This window comes from Nicrophorus vespilloides, unplaced genomic scaffold (genome assembly GCF_001412225.1).
Source record: "Nicrophorus vespilloides isolate i.1.1-1 unplaced genomic scaffold, Nicve_v1.0, whole genome shotgun sequence".
Taxonomy (NCBI): domain Eukaryota; kingdom Metazoa; phylum Arthropoda; class Insecta; order Coleoptera; family Silphidae; genus Nicrophorus; species Nicrophorus vespilloides.
In genome coordinates this window covers 132,919-157,599 of record NW_017099608.1, presented here as the reverse complement: position 1 = coordinate 157,599, position 24,681 = coordinate 132,919, and the positions used below count along the sequence as shown (strand labels likewise).

The 24,681-nt window shown below is 36.3% G+C and overlaps 3 protein-coding genes across 6 annotated transcripts in view; 1 reads left to right on the top strand and 2 right to left on the bottom strand.

Annotated features, from left to right (window-relative positions):
- The first annotated feature begins 2,663 nt into the window (after positions 1-2,663).
- On the top strand, positions 2,664-19,137 carry LOC108564870. Its single transcript, XM_017924050.1, has 19 exons — positions 2,664-3,033; positions 3,102-3,227; positions 3,282-3,361; positions 3,827-4,208; positions 4,261-4,377; positions 4,427-4,558; positions 5,125-5,331; positions 5,386-5,596; positions 5,653-5,874; positions 5,928-6,047; positions 6,104-6,239; positions 6,297-6,504; positions 6,558-6,721; positions 6,775-6,909; positions 6,971-7,149; positions 17,622-17,709; positions 17,763-17,930; positions 18,708-18,875; positions 18,933-19,137. Exons 1-19 carry the CDS (start codon positions 3,006-3,008, stop codon positions 19,005-19,007), a joined length of 2,946 nt encoding a protein of 981 aa, XP_017779539.1. The 5' UTR covers positions 2,664-3,005; the 3' UTR covers positions 19,008-19,137.
- Positions 7,174-10,308, bottom strand: LOC108564872. 2 transcript variants are annotated; one of them, XM_017924051.1, is made up of 5 exons: positions 9,355-10,308; positions 8,869-9,051; positions 8,619-8,802; positions 8,402-8,554; positions 7,174-7,934 (listed from the first exon to the last, which is right to left on the bottom strand). In XM_017924051.1, the coding sequence occupies exons 1-5, from the start codon at positions 9,410-9,412 to the stop codon at positions 7,529-7,531; spliced, it is 984 nt and encodes a 327-aa protein (XP_017779540.1). In that variant the 5' UTR covers positions 9,413-10,308; the 3' UTR covers positions 7,174-7,528. The 2 variants fall into 2 exon arrangements, with proteins under 2 accessions (XP_017779540.1, XP_017779541.1); XM_017924052.1 differs by having other exon boundaries at positions 7,860-7,934; positions 8,394-8,554.
- Positions 19,138-20,664: 1,527 nt separating the features above from the next.
- Positions 20,665-24,681, bottom strand: part of LOC108564867 (mitochondrial uncoupling protein 2-like) — a 5,239-nt gene continuing 1,222 nt past the window's right edge. For 2 of the 3 annotated variants that reach the window (XM_017924041.1, XM_017924043.1), the window contains exons 2-8: positions 24,087-24,243; positions 23,906-24,024; positions 22,556-22,677; positions 22,208-22,317; positions 21,688-21,900; positions 20,961-21,243; positions 20,665-20,895 (exon numbers count right to left, since the gene is read on the bottom strand). In XM_017924041.1, the coding sequence (XP_017779530.1) occupies positions 20,790-20,895; positions 20,961-21,243; positions 21,688-21,900; positions 22,208-22,317; positions 22,556-22,677; positions 23,906-24,019 (948 nt within the window). In that variant the 5' untranslated portion in view covers positions 24,020-24,024; positions 24,087-24,243 and the 3' untranslated portion in view covers positions 20,665-20,789. Of the gene's footprint in view, positions 20,896-20,960; positions 21,244-21,687; positions 21,901-22,207; positions 22,318-22,555; positions 22,678-23,905; positions 24,025-24,086; positions 24,244-24,381; positions 24,670-24,681 lie in introns of those variants that run through there. The other variant, XM_017924044.1, reaches the window with a different exon arrangement.

The window sequence follows — 24,681 nt, the reverse complement described above, 5'->3', positions numbered from 1 at the left end:
TGCGAATCTCTGCGTCGCGTTAAAGATCAGCAGTTGCAGCTGCAAATCATATAGGCAAACACTAGAGGAGGGATTGACAACGCCTGTCTTTTTTTGTTCTTAACAATTCTATTGGTTCTAATGGTCGGGTCGACTGGAAAAACCATTGGTTCTCATCGCTAATAAAAAATAAGCGTTCTCTATAAGAAATCTTTTCAGCGTAGCGATAAAGATGAGAAGTTGCAGCTGCAAATCATATCGCCAAAGACATTGGATACTCATCACTAATGTTAGTTTTAGAGTAATGGAGATCATTTGAAGGAGTGTGGAGTTTTTTAGGATGGAATTTTGTTAAGAAGGAAACTGTAGTTGAGGATTGTAAATGGATGTTTGATACTCGATGGATATTTACGTAAGTATTTCAATATAGTATAAGAAATGGAATATACTTTTAAATAATTTCAAATAAAACAAATTTCAATGAAATTAATTTTAATTACAACCCTTATAAATTCCAAAAAGTAAACTCAAGTTTATAATATTTCAAATATAAACTTTTTGTTTTTCATTCGAACAATTGAGATTGGGATTTGCATATGAAATATGACTGTTGAATTTGCAACATATGAATCCGTCGTAAGTCGGGGTAGAAATATATTATTACTATATGTAACAATTGATTCCAAGGCTTGGATCCGCATGCAAACCATTGGATACTCATCACAAATGTTAGTTTTAGAGTAAAGGAGATCATTTGAAGGAGTGTAGAGTTTTTTTAGGATGGAATTTTGGTAAGAAGGAAATTGTAGTTGAGGATTGTAAATGGATGTTTGTTACTCGATGGATATTTCCGAGATACGTTATGGGTAAGGATTTCAATATAGTATAAGAAATGGAATATACTTTTAAATAATTTCAAATAAAACAAATTTCAATGAAATTGATTTTAATTACAACCCTTATAAATTCCAAAAAGTAAACTCAAGCCTATGATATTAATGTGAAACTTTTTGTTTTTCATTTGAACAATTGAGATTGGGATTTGCATATGAAATATGACTGTTGAATTTGCAACATATGAATCCGTCGTAAGTCGGGGTAAAAATATATTATTACTATATGTAACAATTGGTTCCAAGGCTTGGATCCGCATGCAAACCATTGGATATTCATCACTAATGTTAGTTTTAGAGTAATGGAGATCATTTGAAGGAGTGTGGAGTTTTTTTAGGATGGAATTTTGGTAAGAAGGAAACTGTAGTTAAGGATTGTAAATGGATGTTTGTTACTTGATTGATATTTCGGAGATACGTAATGGGTAAGGATTTCAATATACTATAAGAAATAGAATATACTTTTAAATAATTTCAAATAAAACAAATCTCATCCCTTTGGCCAGCCTATTGATATATATTTTTTATTATATGTTAACATTTATTTATGTATAAATTGTACTTTTTTTTCTTCTTCTTATGTTTGGCTAATAAATTATTATTATTATTAAAAATCTGAATGAAATTGATTTTAATTACAACCCTTATAAATTGCAAAAAGTAAACTCAAGCTTATGATATTAATATGAAACTTTTTGTTTTTCATTTGAACAATTGAGATTGGGATTTGCATATGAAATATGACTGTTGAATTTGCAACATATGAATCCGTCGTAAGTCGGGGTAGAAATATATTATTACTATATGTAACAATTGATTCCAAGGCTCAGATTCGCATGCAAACCATTGGATACTCATCACTAATGTTAGTTTTAGAGTAATGGAGATCATTTGAAGGAGTGTGGAGTTTTTTTAGGATGGAATTTTGGTAAGAAGGAAACCGTAGTTGAGGATTATAAATGGATGTTTGTTACTCGATGGATATTTCGGAGTTACGTAATTGGTAAGGATTTCAATATAGCATAAGAAATGGAATATACATTTAAATAATTTCAAATAAAACAAATCTTAATGAAATTGATTTTAATTACAACCCTTATAAATTGCAAAAAGTAAACTCAATCTTATGATATTTCGAATATAAACTTTTTGTTTTTTATTTGAACAATTGAGATTGGTATTTGCATATGAAATATGACTGTTGAATTTGCAACATATGAATCCGTCGTAAGTCGGGGTAGAAATATATTATTACTATATGTAACAATTGATTCCGAGGCTTGGATCCGCATGCAAACCATTGGATACTCATGACTAATGTTAGTTTTAGAGTAAAGGAGATCATTTGAAGGAGTGTAGAGTTTTTTTAGGATGGAATTTTGGTAAGAAGGAAACCGTAGTTGAGGATTGTAAATGGATGTTTGATACTCGATGGATATTTACGTATGTATTTCAATATAGTATAAGAAATGGAATATACTTTTAAATAATTTCAAATAAAACAAATCTCAATGAAATTGATTTTAATTACAACCCTTATAAATTGCAAAAAGTAAACTCAAGCTTATGATATTAATATGAAACTTTTTGTTTTTCATTTGAACAATTGAGATTGGTATTTGCATATGAAATATGACTGTTGAATTTGCAACATATGAATCCGTCGTAAGTCGGGGTAGAAATATATTATTACTATATGTAAATATATGTAGGTGTAGCTGGCAGTTCTGCCTGGATATAATAATAGAATATGTTTATCGGTTTGCCGGCGTTTCATTTCCGGCCGTTTCGACGATCCGTTTTTCCTTCCATCATGAGCTTGTGCAATTCCGCGATAGCGCAGCTGAGATCAACAGATGGTGGAATCGCTCTAATATATTAATACTTGTCAGTGCGCACGTCGCGGAGCGCGATCCGCCAAATTCAAGTGCGATTTAAGTCATAACTTTCAGCATTTGTATCGGTTAGTTTCAGCAGCGTAAGCGTCCTGAAAGTGTCGCGAGGAGCGTACCAGTCGCCGCCGACATACAAAAATAATTGCCTTTCGCTTTTACATTTCTTATTTATTTTACATTTTTTCTTGTTTTCGTCCATTTGTTTTCCTTGCTTTCCTTGATCGTCCTGCACCACGAAATGGCACAGAATGCACTGTCGCTAGAATGTAACGTGGAATGCTATTTCAAGCGCGACGGCCGTACTGATTCTTATTTTCTGTTTGCATACATACAGTCGAGGAGACGCTGAAAGGGGACTGCAACAAGCTGTTCGAGGTGCTGAAAAGGACACAGGATGCGGATAATCTGAAAATTCTTTATAGAATCGTCTTCCTGATATCAAACCGTCAAGGCTCCAAGAGTATTTCGTAAGTTACACCAGGTCAGGGTTTGTGATTAACCGAGTTTCTTTCAGTGATGGCAGTGACCAATTTCACGGTGAAATACATCTGCCAGCACCCAACACTTCCCTTAATCCTCGTCGATATCCTGAGGGTGAGTATTATGTTTTAAAGCTGCAGTGCGTAATAGCTTTGCGTAAGAACATCAACTTGAACGGATGGAGTGGGTAAATGGGTTAGAGAGAGACAGAGAGGGGTTGAGAAAGAATAGCAAATATTTGTTGTGCTGACCTTTCGCGTGCTCGAAACACCACTGCCGGCGCATAGAGAATGTGCATGCTGTTGGGCATTAAACAGTGATAAAAATATCAGGGTTTCGGTCAAAACGGAACTAAATCTATCAACCGTGCACGCGATCGTGCCACAATGATTGTCCTTGCTTAGTAGCGAAGACCAAGGTGGAAGCGACAATTTAGGATCAATCTACTGCAAATGACGTCCGATAAACAAACAACCACCAAACGATAGCTCTGGACGCAGGCCAAAAACTCTCCGGTCCAATGCAACAACTCATCACTTTTGCTCACAGTTTCGTTGCTATTCTTTATTTTTTTTTAAGACCACGCACAGCTTGAAGGAATGCACCTACGTTCTCGAGATCTTGGCCAAATTGATCATGAAGAATTCGACCACCTCAGAGGTGGATAGGAAATCCATCAGGAAGTTCTTCTACGAACCTTCGAACTTCCGCGCCATCCTGGATGCCTTTCAATGTCTTTACCAGCACTTCATCCACGAGAAAACCAATACTATCTTCTACGATATCCAACTACGTCTCTTAAAGATAATCAACTGTCTATACCTAAGACGAGGCCAATCGCAGATCTCTCAAATACCCAATGCTACTGTTGAATTCCTGGGACGTCACGTAAATCGTTACAAATCCCACAAGGATATATCTCAGAGCATGTTACCACTCATTAAAGTCATCTGTCGCAACAGTAAGTGCAGGATAATCAAAGCTACAATCAATCTGATCCTATACATCTACAGAGAAAAACTGCGCTCTCGTCTGTAGCGAAGCCTTTCTTATATCACTGGTCAATATAGTTCCAACCACCAACAAATACCCAACAGCCATTGCTTTACTTCGATTGCTCTCCAGAAATCGTAAGTCACCTAAGTTAAAATTATATAATGCTAATGCATTTGATTATAGCTGATGCCGTCTATGAAATGAGTCATTCGGAGAAGACATTCCACTTTATCCTAAATACTGCTCTGCACCACACCGAGAAGTTAAACCACAAAAAGTACCTCATGACGACCCTGTACCGAATTACACGGTCTCGTAAGTACATAACCCGTCACGAGCTCTGAAATCATTCCTCTAAATGTCAGATGCGTGGGAACTTATGCAATTTAATTTCCACATAACTTATTTAACTAACACACATATTTCTTTGATCCAAAACTCTTGCTTTCATTACTGAATTAGTGCCAAATTTATGAAGCAATAAATTTTCTACAACATCTCAATCTTCATTCAACTAGTTAATATATAATATTATATTTTCAAACCAACAATACCATTTCAGAATTTACTTAGTTTAATTATTTATATTTACATAGTTTTATCAAAAAAGAATAGATTTTATTTAAAAAAATCTGAATTTACAAATTTAAATTATGCATGCAAAATGTCGTTAGTTTTTTTTATTGCTTTCATCAAAACTAACGAAGCGATTTTAAAATTGGAATATTGCCAATATAAAAACTAATATATTTACTGGTTATTCCTGGAATAAAATAACTATTTTTTCAGTTAAATTGACTTTTTTTAAATGTAAATTTGTAAATTAATATCAATTAAGATTTTTAAATAATAATATAGATTGAGATAAAAATGCATTTTAGATAGGGGAATACAAAATATTTCAAAGCCGTATTTGTGGAATATGCTTTTGGAGTTTTTCACTAAGATTGATAAATTGGAAGAGCTTAAGCAAAGAATATCTGCGAGTAAAGCATATACGGTTTTGAATCGTGGTATCAATACTTTGTCTATGACGATTACACCCTCTAAGTTGAATCTCAATTTATCGGATGAAATACAAGAGTATAGTGAGTTTCATTAAATGTAGTAGTTGGTGAAACATTAATATCACCATTTTGTAGTCGATGAAATATCGAATCTTCATTCCGATGATAGTGATAATGATGAGAGTGAAGATGAAGAGGAGAAAAGAGATCAAGGTAAAAGTCCCACAAGAGCGGCGTCGGAGGAGAGTGATGATGAGGATGGTTTGAAAGAAAGCGATGACGAGGAAGATGTGCAGATTAATGATGAGGAATTGGAAGAGGAGTCAAATTATGATAGTATAGATTTGTAAGTCGTTGGTAGTCTGATATTAAACGGTAGGTGAGAACTGGTTATCCTTGTAGCGTTGCTCCCTACTATCAAGAATTTTACCCGGAAGTCGTACAAGTGAAAATGAGAACGTTCCATAACATCTGCTTTTACAAAAATAATTTGAATAGAGTTCTGGAAAATCGCGTGCAAAGAAACAGCAAAATCAACAAACAGGCGTTTCCTGATGCGGTTTTCGCGGAAAGCGACGCTAATGATGCTGGCAGCGTCGCGACGAATATCAATTACGTCTGCTTGTAAGTTGATGTAAGCAATGAAGAGGACTAAATGATCAGGTGGAAAATTGCAGGGATGATATGGCTCGTAAGGCGCGGATCCTGAAGGGCATGCAGCAAGGTGGATTCGAAAGAAAAACTGTATTCGACTTGGATAAGTTAATTGAAACCGATGAGGAATCCGACCTGCCTGAGTGAGCTTTGATTGGAGAGGGAAAACCCAGAAGTAAAAATTGAATTGATTTTTTAGGCCTGAAGTGCTCCGATTAGCGGATTTGGCGAGTATAAATAGGAATGTGCAGATCAGCTCTAGGATGAGGAGAAATCCTCCTACGCTGCAGTTTGAGTCGCGTTTCGAATGCGGAAATCTCAGGAAAGTCGAGCAAGTAAAGACCAGAAATAACTCAAGTCTACGACGAAGAAATTAATTTCCATCTTCACAGGTGGCGCATTATGAGTATAATCTATTTATATCCCCGGATATAAATATGACGAACGGCTTGCAGTGGTTCTACTTTCAAGTTAGCAACATGCTGCCGGCCGTACAATATACCTTTAACATTGTCAACTTCCAAAAAGCCAACAGCCAATTCAATTATGGCCTGCAGCCAGTCATGTTCTCAGTCAACGATTTCCTAAGCCGAGGAACAGGTTGGGTGGACATCCATCATCCTTTCCATTATCTTGATTTGAGCTGCTTTTAGGTTGGCGGAAAGTTGGAGAGAAGATGATGTATTTTGGCAATGAAAGCTTTGATAGGGATACTGGAAGACAGTACCGGACTCTTACTTTTACCGTTTCGTTTCCGTACTACCATGACTATTCCTACTTCGCCTACCACTTTCCATATACTTATACCAGAATGCTAGTATGAATTTGAAAATAATGCTAGTGAATTTCACTGAATTCCTCTATTTGCAGACTTCTATATTGCCATGTCTAGAAATTTCAGATGATATTTACAGCAGGGTGGACAGGTTGACTATGAGCGTGAACGATCTTAATGAAGTTCCGTTGATCACGGTCACGGCCAAATCTTCTAATACTCCATTGGAGGTCGGTGTATCACGATTTTCGTTTGCTGGGAACTCATTTGATTGCGGTGTTTTCTTTGCAGGAAAGAGCTTTGGTGTTTCTGACTGCTCGCGTGCATCCGGGCGAAAGCAACTCGTCATGGATAATGGATGGAGTGGTGCGGTTTCTGATGAGCATGGATGAGAGGGCAGCCAGGGCTAGAGAACGGTATATATTCAAGATAATCCCGATGCTCAATCCCGAGGGCGTAATTTACGGCAAGTAAGTAAAAACGCATTTCATCATTTTTCACCTACGTCTTGATTTTTTTCGCATTTTTTATGTATATATGTATAATTTTTAATAATTTTCGCGCCCGCGGAAATCTCGTTTCCTCGAGTCGATTTTCGTCGGGGCGAATACATACAAAAAAAAAATAATGTCCGACAGATACACATTGTCGATTATATAACTAATAGCTAAGGTATAAGGCACTATATGTAGTTGTTATGTTACATGGAATTATGAGAATAGAAACAAAATGAACAAACAAAAAAAAATAAGAGTAAATGAAGTACTAAGAGCTCCTTTGGAACGAAAAAATAATAAAATAAAAAAAAAATATTAATAATGATGAAACAAAGTACATATAAATATTAAATTATTGGACGGATTTTAAGAAACGCTCGTAAAGTGTACCGGTCTCGGGCTCGATCGTAGACACGTAATCGTTATCCTGGTCGTGGTGCTCCACGAGAGCGGCCGGATCGTCGTGCAGTTCCATGCCGAGGAAGGTGTCGTAAGGGCCGTTCGTCGCCTGCTCAACGGCCACGTCCTCGCTTCCATGGGGGAAAACCGGAGCCTTGATGTCCTGTGCGCCGTCCTTGGCGGCCTCCGAGGAATGGGAGAAGCTCGAGCGCCACTTGCTCATGAACTCGTTGATGGTGTGGTGCTTGAACTCCTCCAAAGCCGGCGAGGACGACGCGTCCGGTTTCTCTGTGGTGGTCGTGGTGGTTGTGGTGGTGGTTGATGTGGTGGTGGTGGTCGCGGCGGCGGTCAGGGGACGCCTGCAAGAAGCCAACGTTAAAGAGGAACACGGGGAAAAAGCCGTGCCGCGGGTGCACTGACTGCATTCCCAGCGGCGGCTATTTTAAGATGGGTATAATTATCTTCGACCTTGAAATAACGTAAATATTAGTACTCGTTATACCTGCTTCTCTTCTAGCAGCTCGAAGCCTCAAAGAGAGTAATCTCAGTGTTAAAGCGCTGCAGAAAGCTTTTAGACCAAATATGTAAGAAATATTTTTGTTAGTTCAAGCCTTGAAATCGTTTTAAATTATAATTGATATGCTTGTTGTATGATGATTTTCGTTTTAAATTTTAATGTTTACATGATTCAACTGAGAAATGGGGAGAATAGAGAATTAGTTATTAAAAAATAGCCCTTCCACCTTGCTACCTGCCACCTGGGTCTGTTAATTCGGGAAATTCGCTTAAACCCTAGGTGGGGTGCTGTGCGGGCTCACCTTCTTACCCCTGCGCGGATGACACAGGAATCGAGCCGTAATTATAATAATAACAACGCGTTTGTTCGCAAATGAAATCCTTGATTGTCATGCAATCGTCGGTGTCCCACTCGAAGCTCGGCGCCTTCAAAGCGACGCATCCGTTGGCGGCTCCGCTATCGCTAAAACAATACCACAGATCGTTGAAGAAATGGTCAGGAAGTTTTAAGTTATGGTATTAGGTACCTTTCGCGAGCTGTTCTCTGGGGGCTGGTGCTGCCGCTGGGAATGTCCATGGTGTCATCGGCGGCATCGTTCTGTTTCTTCATGTAGTTGAAAGTCGCATTGAAAGGTAAACCGGTGCTCATCCACAAGAACATATCGGTGCCAAGTTTGTTACCAGAAGTCCAGAAGTCGTACTTATTGTAACCTAACCATAATGCCAACAAGTATTAGCTAACTAATTCGATCGCGAATTACTCTTGATTAACTGTACCTGCATTGCTGAGATACTGGGTGATGGAATCAGCCTTCTCTCTGGTCTCGAAAGATGCGAGTTGCAATCCTAAAGATCTGCAGTACTGGTATGCTAAAAAGTAATTGAGTTCCGGCGAGTACGGGTTCATCCGGCTAACGAAATATTGGACATTGTCTAACTGTATGGTCGTGATCCTCTGGGCTGTAAAATATGCCCACAATTAATAAATAATTCCGATGAGGAACAAATCGAAATGATGGTAATAATAATCGAGAGATTATGCAAGGCGCATTCGGGCACTGGTCAATAATTTTAAATGAAATAATGTCGTGTTTCCGCTGCTCGAAACGACGAATTTAAACGCTGACCCTCGTCGTTTATCGCTTATAGTGCTCAGTAAACAATGAACGGTCGATCGCAGTCCAAAAAGTCGGGGTCGAAGGTTAATTTAAAGGGGGGCCAGTGGTATTGTTCTCACCCTTTTTTGCAAACCTGCGTACGTACCTTGCGAGCTGGCGGCGAACAGCATTAGAGCCACACTTAGAACACTGAACTTATGCATGGCTATGTCGATTGGTGAACCCTGAACTGTTCCTGGTCTACTGCAGGTGATGCTAATGTTAAAGAGTTTAATCGCTGACTAAAGAGCGTCCAGTGCGGAGCGACGGTTTTGTGGCCTCTGCACCGGATGTGCCCCCACCAAAGGCTCTCACCAGAAGCGTCCATCCTCCTCTAGTCCTTCGGTAGGAAAAATGTAATGCAACTACCCGTGCTTTATTATCGCATTGTTCGGCACATAAATTACACCTGGTACCATTGACATTGTAAGTACCGGGCATCGGAGGCGTTATGAAAAGTTCGCCTCCCGTTCGGTTCGGTCCGTTCCCATCGCCTCTGCCCAATCGCAATAAATTCCCAGCGATCGGCGCCATTAAAAAGAAAATAACGCACAAAAAGCTCTGAGAGAGAGAGAGAGAGAAATAAGAGAAAATAAAAGAAAACACATCATTGCCCGCCATTTTCATTGCCCATTAAACGCTGCGATCCATTGTTTAACGATTTTTCCGTACTTACGGTCACCCGAAACCAAAACAACCACGCACGCACGCACCATCCTCGTCGTCGTCTGCACCTCTTCTCCAATTACGTAACTAATCAAGTCGGGCCTGAACGAGAACAATGCATTTATTCATGCAGTTTAATCGTCAAGGGAAATTTACTTCTGCACCTGCTTACATGTGTTTACAAAACCAACTACACTAAATAATTCCTAGAAAAGTCACGTAACAATAGTAAAAGTAATAAGTTCCTTTATGGGCAATAAATCAAGAATTCCTACAAACTTTACAAACAAATTGAAACGATTTCATTTAACTACCTTTTCCGTGCTTCCATTACTCAAAACCTGAGAAACACTAGAGCAATATCATAATCATAAAATTCTCCCTGTATTTGATTCCCACAGTTTTGATTTAAAAGAAAAATATATAATTTACTTTACTATTTAAATTATTATCAATTTTCTATAACTTGTATTACAATTATTTAATATTTAAATGAAGTTTTGAAGAGCAATATCATAATCATAAAATTCTCCCTGTATTTGATTCCCACATTTTTGATTTAAAAGAAAAATATATAATTTACTTTACTATTTAAATTATTATCAATATTCTATAACTTGTATTACAATTATTTAATATTTAAATGAAGTTTTGAAGAGCAATATCATAATCATAAAATTCTCCCTGTATTTGATTCCCACATTTTTGATTTAAAAGAAAAATATATAATTTACTTTACTATTTAAATTATTATCAATTTTCTATAACTTGTATTACAATTATTTAATATTTAAATGAAGTTTTGAAGAGCAATATCATATTCATAAAATTCTCCCTGTATTTGATTCCCACATTTTTTATTTAAAAGAAAAATATATAATTTACTTTAATATTTAAATTATTATCAATTTTCTATTGTAATACAAGTTATACAATTATTTAATATATAAATGAATTTTTGAAGAGTTAAATTTTGTTTCGAAAAATCTATATTTTTATCTTTAAAAAATATTTTTTATCAAGTTGATTTAAAAAAAAATCTTATTTTCCTGTACTACTACTTTGTGCACATGAACTTGGCAAGGCGACGATTGCTTAACAATGGCAATTTCTGTATTCTATTCATATTTTCATTTGCGATCAAAAGAGGCAACGCAGCTGTTCGAATTCTTGAAGAACGACCAAAACATTCTCGGAAAATCCATTGCCCAAACAAAATACAAAACGAAAACAGCTCGGAAATATAAAATACAAAAGAAAAGAAAATGAAAACTGCAGCCAAAATTCGAACACTCTTTCTCATATACAAACACCGAACAAATAAGCAATTGTTCTTTGGATCATTCAAATTCTAGAAGCAAAAGATGACACAAACAATATACAATGGATTATTATATATTTGTTTGTTTTTTTTTCTTCTTCTTCGCGTGTTTCTTACATTACTTACCTTGTATATTAATTTCGAAAAAAAAATTTGTAAGTCAGATAGATTTTTTTCACGTGAACCACGGTTTGCACATCAATTAGCGCATTTTAAAATCGAACTGTACAACGTCAATGATGACAGTCGCAAAATTAAAGTTTGAAGAAAGAAAAATATAAAATCAAAATTAAATTAATATTATAAGTGTATGTAAGAGATATAAGGAAGCATTGGGCTATTGACCGTAGGTCTTTGCGCCTATAAAAATGTATTTTTTTTTTAAGAAAAAATATGGTTGTAACATGAAGTACGTAGAGTAAGAAAAAAAAAGTGTTTACCGCTATTACAAGTGGTCGGGTTTTGTTGTAAAAAAAAAATAAAATTACAAAACGTAGAGAGCGAGGTTAAGGACGTCTCAGAAAATCGCAGGTACCGAGCGATGTTTTTATAACTTAATTAAATCAAGATCTGTTGCGAAACAAAGGAATGTCGGTTGGCGAGAAGAGCAAATAAATGAGGTAAAAGATGGGGTTTGGAGGAGGAGAGAGGAGGTGAAGAGGAATCGATGCGACGCGGAGGACGATGGTAAATTTGCAGTTTAATTAATATTTGATTTTATTGTGTATAAATCGCGAAATAAAAAAGGCACAGACGTTCGCCGTGTATAATCGTTATACTAAGTACAGTATATAATTTTAAACCGGCTCCAGAGTTTTATTGTCCTTTTGCTGCTGCAATCTATTTATATACGTATGTGGATGTGTGTATTCCAGTATTAAAATATCGTAATCTAAAAGCTGGATGCGAAGTGAAGGAAAGAGATGCGACCAAAATGAGAAACACGAATGTTGGTGCGAGAGACAAGAGAGAGAGAGAGAGACAAAGATATGTATGTATATACAAAGAGAGGATACAAAAACCCGAACGAGGCCGGTATGGAAATCATAAAATTGTTTATTTCCATTGTGCGAAATCCGTTTTAATTTCGCGCGCGGTGTGGGAAAGACACAGCAAAACAGATACCAAAACCGATGATGAAGAAGAAGACTAAGAAGAAGACGAGGAACAATAAATAAAATTCAACGAGAGAGGAAAAATGAAAATAAAGTAGAAACGTTGCGGGGGGAAAAAGGTAGAGAGGTGAGGCAAAGCGCGAGAATAAGATGGGACGGTGAAGCCCTTGAGGGCCTGAATCCTTCCAAGAACGAGAGGCATCGGAGCAGGTCGCAACGCGCGTGATGAATGGTCTTCGCGGAGATGTTACGAGGGTCGGATTAGATAATTGTGGTGGAAATGAAGGCGAAACGTCTGATTTGCATAGAAGGGACTTCGGCGAAACATAAATTACCGATTAGCCGCGATTATTAGTTGCGAAACTGATAATTGTCTTAGGCTCAGTCTAGACTCCGGTAATAAATACGAATTGGCAAAATGATTTATTGAGATGCCTTCACGTACTCGTAAAAAGGACTCGAACGAGAAAGACCCACACAAGGCCACAACGCACAACAATATATGGGAGCCGCAGCAAAGACGAAAATCCATCTTCTCGTTGAATCCTACTTTTTCTTTTTGTGGTCTTCTTCGGGTCTCTCCACCTGGCCCGAACTTTGCCTGGTCATCCACTTGCGAAAATTCGGTGCCGTTAGATTACGGTTGATTATCTTCCAAATTACTTGCTATTAATTGTTTTATTATTCCGCTTTCGTATTAACAGCTAACGGACGTCGTTCGAATATTAATTTTCGGCACATTACTTATTTATAGACACATCAAAAACCTCAAATGTCCATACTGAACTCTGTCTGATAAACGTCCAACAAAGTCCATCCAAACAACTTCAATAATAGCACATAAATACGAATAAACAACTTTATTAACACCTAAATCTTAAATACGCAATTTTTTTTTCTCTTTAAGCATTTTAATTAATATTGAAGTACATTTTTTTGTAATCCAAAAGTCCAAATAAAAAATATAGTGGATAAATTGGAATTTTTTTAGGATTAAATAAATTATGGAAATACAAATATTGTCTATACAAGATTATATAAATCTAATATCTAATGTTTAGAAATGTAGTCTTAAGTCCAAAATTTAGCAGAATTAGTTAATTTTCATAATCATAAATACACAATATTCAATAATATCTTCTTAAGTATTGCTTCCAAAAGATATTTGATTATACTATAGCTATAGTTTATTCCAAAAATTAACGAGTTTCAAAATTTCCGGACTTTTACTCGTACAGTGAAACATATTAAAAAATACACGTAATATGTATACACAAGTTTTTAAAATGATGTAGCAATCTGGGTCTTCATTCTTGCAATTAATTTTGTTCGTTAAGCGAGGTTCCACTGTAAATATATATAAAAAAGTGAATTTAAGCAGACCACAACAAATTATTAGTTAAATTTGTATTGGTTTTATCAATGATCAAGAACCTTAACGATTTATCAATATTTGAACTGTGTTCGTGGAACTTTCATAAAGGATTACAGTCGCACGGTGTAATATTCAGAAAGCTGAGAGGTTTTCATTAACGTCGCCGTGTTATGTGTTTGTATTTTTTTACGAGCGGCCTATTTGTGTCAGAGTATAATTTATGTCCCTATTGGAACGCCATTAAAGAAAACCATAAAAAAATGGACCCACCGTTAATTCGTTTCATTCAAAAACCAGATCGGTTGTTTATAAACATTTCAAAAAAAAAACCCTACTGAAATATTTTATGGGTAACAGCGGTAGCATATACATTTCACATTTCTTGACGCGAAAACATAATAAAAATTTAAATTATTTCTTTACAAATACAAACAAAAATTGACTTTAACAAATCAAATGTTTACTTAACTAATACAAATTATTTACTTTGATCTAACAAATTTAACAGTATTATTAAAAAAAAAATAGAATTCATTTATTTTTTTTTAATATTTAGAATAAATTAATATACTTAATTAAACAACAATTTAAAACTAGTTTTTTTTCTTTAATTAATTAAAATGTACCCAATTTTATATATATACATTTCACATTTCTTACGCGAAAACATAATAAAAATTTAAATTATTTCTTTACAAATACAAACAAAAATTGACTTTAACAAATCAAATGTTTACTTAACTAATATAAATTATTTAGTTTGATCTAACAAATTTAACAGTATTATTAAAAAAAAAATAGAATTCATTTATTTTTTTTTTAATATTTAGAATAAATTAATATACTTAATTAAACAACAATTTAAAACTAGTTTTTTTCTTTAATTAATTAAAATGTACCCAATTTTATATATAGATAATAATAACTTCAATTATTGTAAGAGTGTATTAACATTGATTTGAACAAACTTTTGTAAAGTTCAAAAGTTTTGTCTAGTATTTGATAAATATCTTGAAAATTAACAAAATAAATAAAGAATTTATCTGGAATTTATTTAAAATTGATTTTTAATAGAAACCACAAAAAGTTCGAACGAAAAATCGTAATAAAATTCGTATTTGCTTCGCTTTACGTTTCCATTGTCCGTTGTTTAATTATTTATTTATTTTTTTTGCTTCGTTCTACGTTCTTCTGCTGTATGTGGCCGAGCGCGTTTGTCTCTTTTTTTTTCTTTTGTCGCCTTTCGTCTTGTGTGTGTGGTCACGTAAACCGCATTGCGCAACGGGGTAATTACGGACCGATTTACAATTAATTGGAATGGTGCGAAACTGACGGTCGTTCATTCGCGCCATCAACGTTATTCCAATCGTTCTTCGCAACGTCCAAATTCACCGTGAATTGCCGTTTCGTTCGCGTTATTATTCATTTTATTTTCGTTTGTATTTCTGTCGGTTTACAAACCGTTGGAAATTCCGTCAGCCGGTTCATTGGTTCATTGCCTCTTCGAATTTGGCACGCTTCATAAACGACGTTATTCATCTACCAGTAAACACTTAACTGAAACTGAATTAACATCGGGTTGAAAGAAAAACAAAACAACAACCATCAACTTTTAATGTTTCGCAGACATCGGCTAATCAAGTTTCAGTCGCTAAAAGAAATGTATCATATGTCTATCTGTAATTAATATTATTTTCGTGCTAAAAGTCAATTCTAAAATTTTTATATTTAAAAATGATTCCTTTCTATTCATGTGGTTACGCGATACCATTCAAGTAACATATAAATTACGCGAATTTGGTATACCTACTAAGTTATATGTTAATGCATAAAGTGCCAAAATATTGTTACAACTGATTGCTGTAGTTTAATTTGGCTGTAATTCGCGTTGAAAGTTAAGAAAAAAATATGCAGTGTTTTTATATTTTAGTGATTTTCTCGGAAACTAGAATAGATTGAATAAATCTAAAAGATGCATGTTAATGTTCAGAGTATTTTCAGAAAGTTTTCCGAGAATAGTTTGCAAATAATGAAATGAGCAGCAAGGAAATAACATGGTATTTGAAATGGTGGTAATTTACGTTCTTCCTCTAAAGACTGTATTGCATGATGGTTGTGGTAATAGTGAGCGGAGATACGTAATTAACGATCCTAAGATTATAGATGCATTGCTTAGGTCGAAATTGGATGGAATCGGATAATTTGAATGTAATTAGTAAAAGTGAGTTGATGCATTAACATTCCGAGCTGGCGAAGCATTAGCATATTGTGGACATGCTATGGATGAAGCATCGTGCGTTTGACAGTTTTCCATATGGAGGAAGGAATTGGCGAGCGGACAAGTGAGTTCCGTTGAACCCAGACTTGACCTCAGAGATTCGCTTTCGATGGAAAAGACGGTGCAGAAAGAAAAGAAAAAACAATGGAAGAGGCGAACCGATCGCAGCTTCGAATCTATTGTTGCTCCACAATAACCAGTCATTGCCATCCATTCCACATTTCCAAACGCGCGCACACATCCATACCATGTACATACGGATACACACAGAGAAACACACCGTAATAAATTGAATTACTGCAGCGCCGACCGGCTAATAATAAACCGGAATGAAAAAGCCTCATACGGTGGACAGTGCAGAAAGAGATTCCATGAACTAGCTAGTAATTCAGTTTTAGTATGGTTATGCTAAATTTCCGCGCAAAGTGCGCGGGGCCGACCGAGAACGACGAGACGAAAACGGCGACTTTTACAAAAGCAAGGACACCATAATTATTTACCCGTAAATGGCCACTTTATCCTTACAAGTTACACATTTTCAAAACAAATTACTGAATGCAGTGGTTTCTCAATTCCAAAACAAACAATCAAACGAACAAACCAAAAAAATAAATAAATAATAAAATAAATAAAAATAAAAAATAATGGTCGGAGCAGCAACAAAGCTTCTCCTCTCTTCTGTTCAGCTCTGCCCCGTTCATCGGGCTTCTTCTTGCTGGTCTTATTTTTCGTTTGGCCGCGCTTTCTTTCGCTGTTCGTTTTTTCGCCGGCTCTTTTCTTTCTTTCAGGCTAACTAGAATGGTGCGTCTCGTCACGACCGTGAACCAGTAGCGTTGCACCATCTGAAAGATGGATCCGCGATGGTACATCTCCGATGGGTGGACATGCGGCGCCGTCGCGCAGACAGCGCGGAACCGTTTTTTTCGGCTCCGTCCTTCCGGGTGGCTGAGGTGGCCAGGTGCGACCCACCGGATTCCGCCTGCCCCCGGTTCCGTCCGGCCCCGCCACTGGACACTCTTTAAAGGCACCCCATTATACGTAAATAAAGATCGCTACCTGCATTGTTTAACGAGCGAGCAGTCTATAAAAAATGCATGCCTCCATCTCAAATATCTGGCCGTAGGGTGGCAAACGTGTTACTACACACTATGTAAATAATGGCACCGAACGTGGGGCTCCACGTTCAGGCCCGGTCTGGTCTGTGCAGCGTTCTCCTTTTGTAATTCCGAAACGCATCTTGATTAATGGCCTTCGTAACAGGTCAATGGTATAAACAAGATTTTCAATTCGCCTCGTACGATTTTTATTCAAATACACGTCTGTCTAGCAGCACCTTAGATACGAAACCATCTACCCATTGGCCATACTAACTAGCGATACCTAGCTAAGCACCGGATAAAACGATTAGTATTCCTTCGGTGCGTCTCCGCTTCCTTCCTATAGACACACAATGCTAAAACGACCCTCCGACCGGAACAATAACTCATCACCTCGGATTCCTCCAACTCCAACATTCCTCTCGCAAAAAAAACTGATAATAATAATGAAGAAGTAGAAAATGAATAAAAAGCGAAGAAGAAAGATTATAAAAGCTTAATCGAATATCCTTGTTGTCCAGTTCCAGATGCGGCCTTACCGGGAATGACCTGAACCGCTGCTGGAAGAAACCTCACCCAGTTCTTCACCCAGAAATTTATTATGCAAAGGTATACGACGGCAACACGCCGATCGTAATCTTATCCTATTAATCTCTGTGTAGAAGCTGGTACAATTCGCGAGGGAACGACTCTGCCGGCCAATTTTCGCTTTCATCGACATACACGGCCACAGCAGAAAGAAGTACTTCTTTCTGTACGGCTGCAACCCCAAGCAAAGCTGGAATGACGGCGACAAAACGCACGCTGATTCATCAGATTCTTCGTATAATGTAAATACTCATTATTATTACATACAACCATTGCAGCACACGCAGACACACATTCGCATCGCATCCACTCATCATCAACCGATTCTTTGTTGTCCGATCCACACGAACTTCATCTAAGTCAAAAGAATTCCTAAAACCCATTTAACAACAAACGCCACCATTAATTCTACAAACATACACCTACATCCTCTGCAATGCATTCACTTAACGACGCACTTCACAATTTATTACTACTGCGATTTTTATTTTACCTCTTTACTTTCTTTCTTCTTATACTTTTCTTTATTTTCAATACTTCTTTTTATCCTCTTCTCTCCGCGTGTCGCTCGTCGTTTGCTCCTCTCTATTTTATACTTGCAACAACTTGCACAAAAAGAACTCATCTTATTTTCATCAGTCTATTTACCTCCACCGCACTTCTACATAACTTATTCATTTCAGATATTGCATTTGAAATTTTCCAACTAAATTTAACTTTCCTATCTCAAACACTTCATAACACTTTATTCATAAAAATCTTCTCTATTCTCAGTTACTACATTATCAAAAACCAATTTAAAATATACATTTTAAATTTATTGATAATTTACAAATCGAATTATTGCATTAATAATTGCAGTAATGTTAAAAAAAACTTTCTTAATTTGTACATTTGCAATTAATCGTTTTTTTTTTCTACATAATTTTCATGAAATTGTGGTGACATGAACGAATATGTGAATATTGAAAATGAGTAAATATAATATATATTGTTGAGAGTTATATATGCATTTGTAGATACTGCCAAAAGCTTTAAGCGCCAATGAAAACATGAAGATGTCGTTTTGTCGTAATACCATTGAGAGAAAGAAGGAGTCCACGTGTCGAGTGGTGATGTGGCGTGAATTCGGTATCAAATGTTCCCACACCCTTGAATGTTCGTACTGCTCAGGAGATGGAAAAAAGGTAACGTTATGTGGAAGATGGAACTCGCATCATCATGAAGATATCTTTATGTTCTAGAAAGTAACGACGAAGATGCTTCGCGATATTGGTGCCAGCATCATAACATCACTGGCGGCTATAGCCGACGGTTAACCTTATGCATAGTTACAGACGATTCCTGCTTGCAACATCCAGACAGAAGAAATAACAACTTTGTGTATAACTCATATATCCTCTTTATAAATAAATAAAATTCACGTATAAATAAAATGAGAAAAGAGAATATTGCATAGAGTATAGTATATAAAGAAAATAAAGATACGTGCTATTTTCAGAGCGAACAAACAGGCGAGCGCTATTTTAACAAATGCTTACCGGTTTGTTGCATTACATTCCCCTCTCCGACGCACGCAGCCAGGCATCCTTATAGCAAGGCAGGCAAACATCACGAAACGCCTTTTATTTTGAACATTATTTTCTTTAAAACATCCATTATTCCGCGGCACTGAAATAGCCTTTCGATCTATAGAAGAAAAAAAACTGTTTTTCAACATGGGACTGGAGCGATTAATAAATATGAAACAAGTCTGCGCTCCGTCTCTTTTCCTCTGTCTCTCCTTCCATCTGCATTTCTCGGCAAACCTCATGAAATAAGAATAAACAAGAATGGCATCACATGAAAGCCTAAATTTTATTCCAATTAAGCAGATGACATGATTAAGACCACAACCTTAGTAGTCTGAGTAGTTTGTAAACATCTTCATGCAGGCCCAGTCAAAATAAGATTCAGGTAGGTTAAGGATTCTCTCACTAAATCCGGCACACGTCTACTGTATAGAATATTAATAGCGATGAAGGAAGAAAGAAGAAAAAAAAAACGAATTCTATTTACAATTTGCTGGATTAGAATTTGTTATTTAACGTAATTCTTAATAATGAGAACTTTTTTCATTGTTTGTCATAAAAGTTAAATATTATAATATTCTTCGAATAGTGTGATAAACAACAAATATTGCATTATAGTAAAAATCATATTCAAGTAATTGTGAAAAAGTATTAACTATTTTATATATTTATATATGAATCATCAAAGTTATAGTGAAATTATAGAAATTAAATATAGGATTTTTTTTCTATATAAATAAAACAAGTTATATACATTTTCTTTGTCACATATATTTTTATCTCCATTAAATATTCTTAAATTATAGGATACAATATATAAACATAAAACTACAATAATATCTTGTCATTTTAACAATACCATTATTAGCTAAACAATTATAGAATGAAGAAAAGAACGTAACGAAATCTACGGTAATCCTAATGGTAACTATATTATATAATTAATATCCACTGATATGCAACACGCTCGACACTATTGTGCACGAGCGATTGCATAGCTTACCCTGATTTTTTTTTTCTATAGACGATCTGAATATATTTAATAATACGCAAAGGACAAAGGTCGTTCTATTGGTTTCAATCATTACGACCCTTGACCTACAGCAACACCGAGAAGGATCAAAATTGTCTTAACATTAGTTTCTTCTTATTAATTTTTTCTTGGTAACTTACTTTAGCGGATTTATTCCCTTGTTACAAAATAGATGACTACAAAACTAATATAAAAAAAGTATAGTATACAATACTCATTGATTTTTTTTTTTGGTCAAATAGAAAAATGTGCTATATCGATCATCATCATCATCACAGAACAAAATACAATTTTTAAAATAATAATAATATTAGCATTAATCGCAAGTTAAATTTGAAAAGTAGTTATACTTTTAAGTATGTTAATTAAAAGTTTAATTATTGTTCTTAATTTATTCTTTTGCTTATATTTTTTTTCCAATTCTTCTGTTGTCTTTGTTTGCACGTCGTTTGTGTGTTTGTCTTGTGTGTTATGTTGTGTGCGTGTGTGCTTCCTTTCTATTCGCGTTTCTGCATGGATTTGCCAACAAGGATCTTCATTTGTTCGTAGGTGATCCACATCATTATGTTCCATGCAACGAGGCGACAGAATGATGGAGTAAATCTGAGATTGGATAGAAGCTTGTTAATGCAATTGTCGAAGCTTGATTTGTTTTTTTTGATAGTTACCCTTTGTAGAAAGCCTTGGTGCCTTCTTGCATGAACATGCGAACGCCGCAGTCGGCGGCGCCCTTGTACTCTCCCTTGGCAGAGTTCATGTAACGAGTCTTGACGACATCAACAGGGGATGCGACGACCGTTGTGCAGAAGCCAGCGATGACGGCAGACGTGAAGTGCAATGGAACACCTTCCTTCATCAAGTGGTAGTAGAGCAAGGTGTCCTTAATAATATCGTAGCAGACAATCTCCGAGACGTTCACAATGGCATTCCTGCTGACGTTAGGGAAGGTGCCTGAGAAAGATAAATTCCGTTTGTAACGCATTTTATTCGCTTTGTTCTGTTTTACTTGTTTCTTCGTTTTTTTTTTAATAACAGCCTCGTGCATGCGTGTAATTACATACGATTTGCATGAGACGAGACGAAACTCGAATCAAAAACGACGAGGAAAGGAGGCACGGCACGGCCCAGAGGAAGACGCGAACCTCTTTGTAATTACCTTGTTGCCTGCTAAATGAGGCTGGAGGCAAGGCAAAGCAAAAATTCCATAACTGATAGCCTTAAATCACTTTTAAACATAAACATTAAGCGTTATCTTCTTGCCTTTATCAAAACGCTCATTTCACGAAGGTGTACTATTTTTAATTTGCTTCTGCTTTATTATTATTATTCTTATTGTTGCAATGCTCGAGGCTCGTTACGTAAAGTTCAAGGACGAAGTGATAAGGACGTCTTTACCTTTCCAAAGTCCACGGACTCCTTCCTTGGTGGCGATGGACTTGTAGGCCTGAAGGGTTGAAGAGTACCGGGCGGTAGTCTGACCCTTGGCCGAAGCCTGGAAGCGGACCTTGACTACGTCTGTAGGTTGCGCGAGGAACACGGCTAATCCGCCGGTTGTCAATCCAGCGGCCACCCTAGCTCCAATGTTAAGGCTGCCAGATCTGCTGTTACCTGCAAAGTATCCACCAAAAATTCAAATTAGCATCGAGCCTAGTACGTCGCGACTATAAACGAATATTAGTTTTTGCTTATGAATGTGAATTTAGTATATTTATATACATGTATACTTGCAATTGTAACCAAATGAATGGAAACCAAATGAATGAAGTAGTAAAAAAAATAAAGAAAGGAATTTGCTCTTGATCAATCATAGATGTTAAGAGTATGTCTTTTTGCTTTTGTCTTAGAGTAATAGAAATATGAAGATTTTGGATGTCAACGAACGGTTACTAGCAGAGACTGCCAGTAAACGTCGTACCGTCAATGAGATGTTGGTAGAACGTCTTGAAGGTGTCGTAGAGACCAATTCGCACTGAGGCGAAACACATCTGGCGCTGCAGACCGGCTGAGAGGCCATTGTATAGACTCCTGCAATAAAACCATATCACACAACGTCTTTTGCCCTTTCCCACAACAAACAATCACCAGCTAGCACAAGCTAACCAGCAGACCAAATAAAAATATTATGTTTACTATTATAAATATGTATTTTTGGCAAAACAAAAATTTGAGATACACTCCCTTATCGTGTCAAAAGGATAAAACTAGATACTTGCCCGACTTTTCGTTACTAAACGTTTAAAGGATCAGAAAAACCGATACATACCTTGCGCCTTCCTGGCGGACCATGTTGGCTAAGGTCCCGAATAATCCATATTGTGTCCCTGTTTGTGAACGGAGCAGTGCCACTGTTCCATTCTGGACCACTGACCTAGCCTCACCTTGAATCTACAACAAAGAAACGATAATTACAATCCATCATTACCATAGCAACAGACTTTCGATTCGTCCATCGTATTAACCTTGGAACGGCCGATTTGGACTAGATTTTAAAACGATCAAAATTTGTTACATCATTTTCGAACCTAACATTTACATTGCGTAACCTTTTAACATACATTTTTTAATACACAATGAATGCTTCAATAAATAAAAAAAGATCAGCATTAAATAACATTACCAAACAGGACGTATTCAAATTACTGAACTCTACTATTAAACCTAATTCCCTGATAAGATACGGTATTTACGAAAAAAACGATATAGTAAAGAAATTTACTAGAAAAAAAACATGAGTATCTTATCAATGAAATCTATGGATCTGTATCGAAAACCACGAGGCAAATAATATAAGATTTGGATGTCTGATAAGAAACTGCTCCGCGACAATACTATTTTTGGTGTCAACTAATTTATATTGAAACGCAGATTCAATCAAATAATAATATTTCTTTATCAACACAATATTAGATAATAAACACTGCTCATTATACAATTCATATGATACTTGTTGCTCATAGTGTCAAATGTCCTCGCTTCAAATTCGTGTGATACGATTGAATGTGTTTCTACTGATATATCTTGTATTTTAATAACATACAGTCCGAGACATGATCTATTTACCAAAAAAAATGTGGGTTACGCAAAATTGATTGCTGCATCAGCGACTTAAATAGAAACAAATTGAATTGCCAATAATATTTTTGCTTTATAGTAGGATTTAATGATTTTGGATAGAGGAAAAACAATGTACAATTGTCAGGCATAAAGGAAAGATCTGACCTTCGGCAACCTTGAAGTGACAAACAGAATGCAATTGCAAATGATTAAATAATGGTTGCGCCGTTATCGATTGCTGTTATACAATTGCCGACAAACAACTAAATGGACGAACATTTCAAGGGGGAGAATTTAACGGATAAACAATTTAGCGGATGAAAATGTAATGAAAGTGTTTTTTTTTTTGTAAAATCACCTTGGATGTCTTTTAAATATAATTTTCCGAACGCGTCGTAATTGTGTATGTTTTGAGTCGTTAATTGAAGTTGCACTAGGTATTGAACTTCAAAATCCAGCAACTATGACGCAGTGACCTATTTCATTGTTAACCAGAAAGTTGAATCGATAAGTGCATGTGGTTTGATGAATCATGCGATTTCCATGTATTTGAGCTTACCTGGAGGCGAACTTTGGCTGTGTCCAATGGAAAGGTGACAGCGTCTGCGATGCAGGCAGAGGTGCCTGCCGTCAACAGTTTTGTGTAGATTGAGACGTTTTCGAAACCGCTCATCTTGTCTGCAAAAGGTTGGAATGGTAATGTAACGGTTGCTAGGTGCTTCGTAGTTTCACAGCCTTACCTATGTTTCGCGCGAACTAGTAACTTGAGACTTCTCTATAGTCGTCGTTGAAAATGTAGATGCAACGGAGGGCAGCTAAATGTTTTCGCCCGGCTTCAAGCCTCTGCAAGGCGTTACTGGTTCGTTGGGAGTTTGAAGACCTTTTGCTCATACTATTCTGAAATCACGATCAAACGCGAACGAGAGAAAAAAAAAACAACATTATTATTATTATTATTATTAGTACTACTCCACGCTAAAATGATTAGGTGATAAAGGATGGGGAGTGCAAAGATAACTGGGCCGCGCAACTCACCGTCCCATTTGGACGAATGCGGAATTTCGTCTCATCTAACCGACAATATTTATGCATAAGTATATATAGTTAAGAGACATCTCGTTGTTGGCACAAATTAGTTCTAAACCGATTCAACCTTCAATCGCGTTCCCAATATCATATCGATATCTTTGATAGGAAATATACCTTGGACAGCATCTTGCTACAAAGAGCAGTCCATGCAGAACGCGCAGCTGTAGACTACATCATAGCCGTCGCGTGGTCCCGAATCCCATCGATTTCTCACCTATTTTCGCATCCTCTAAATATTTCTTCTCA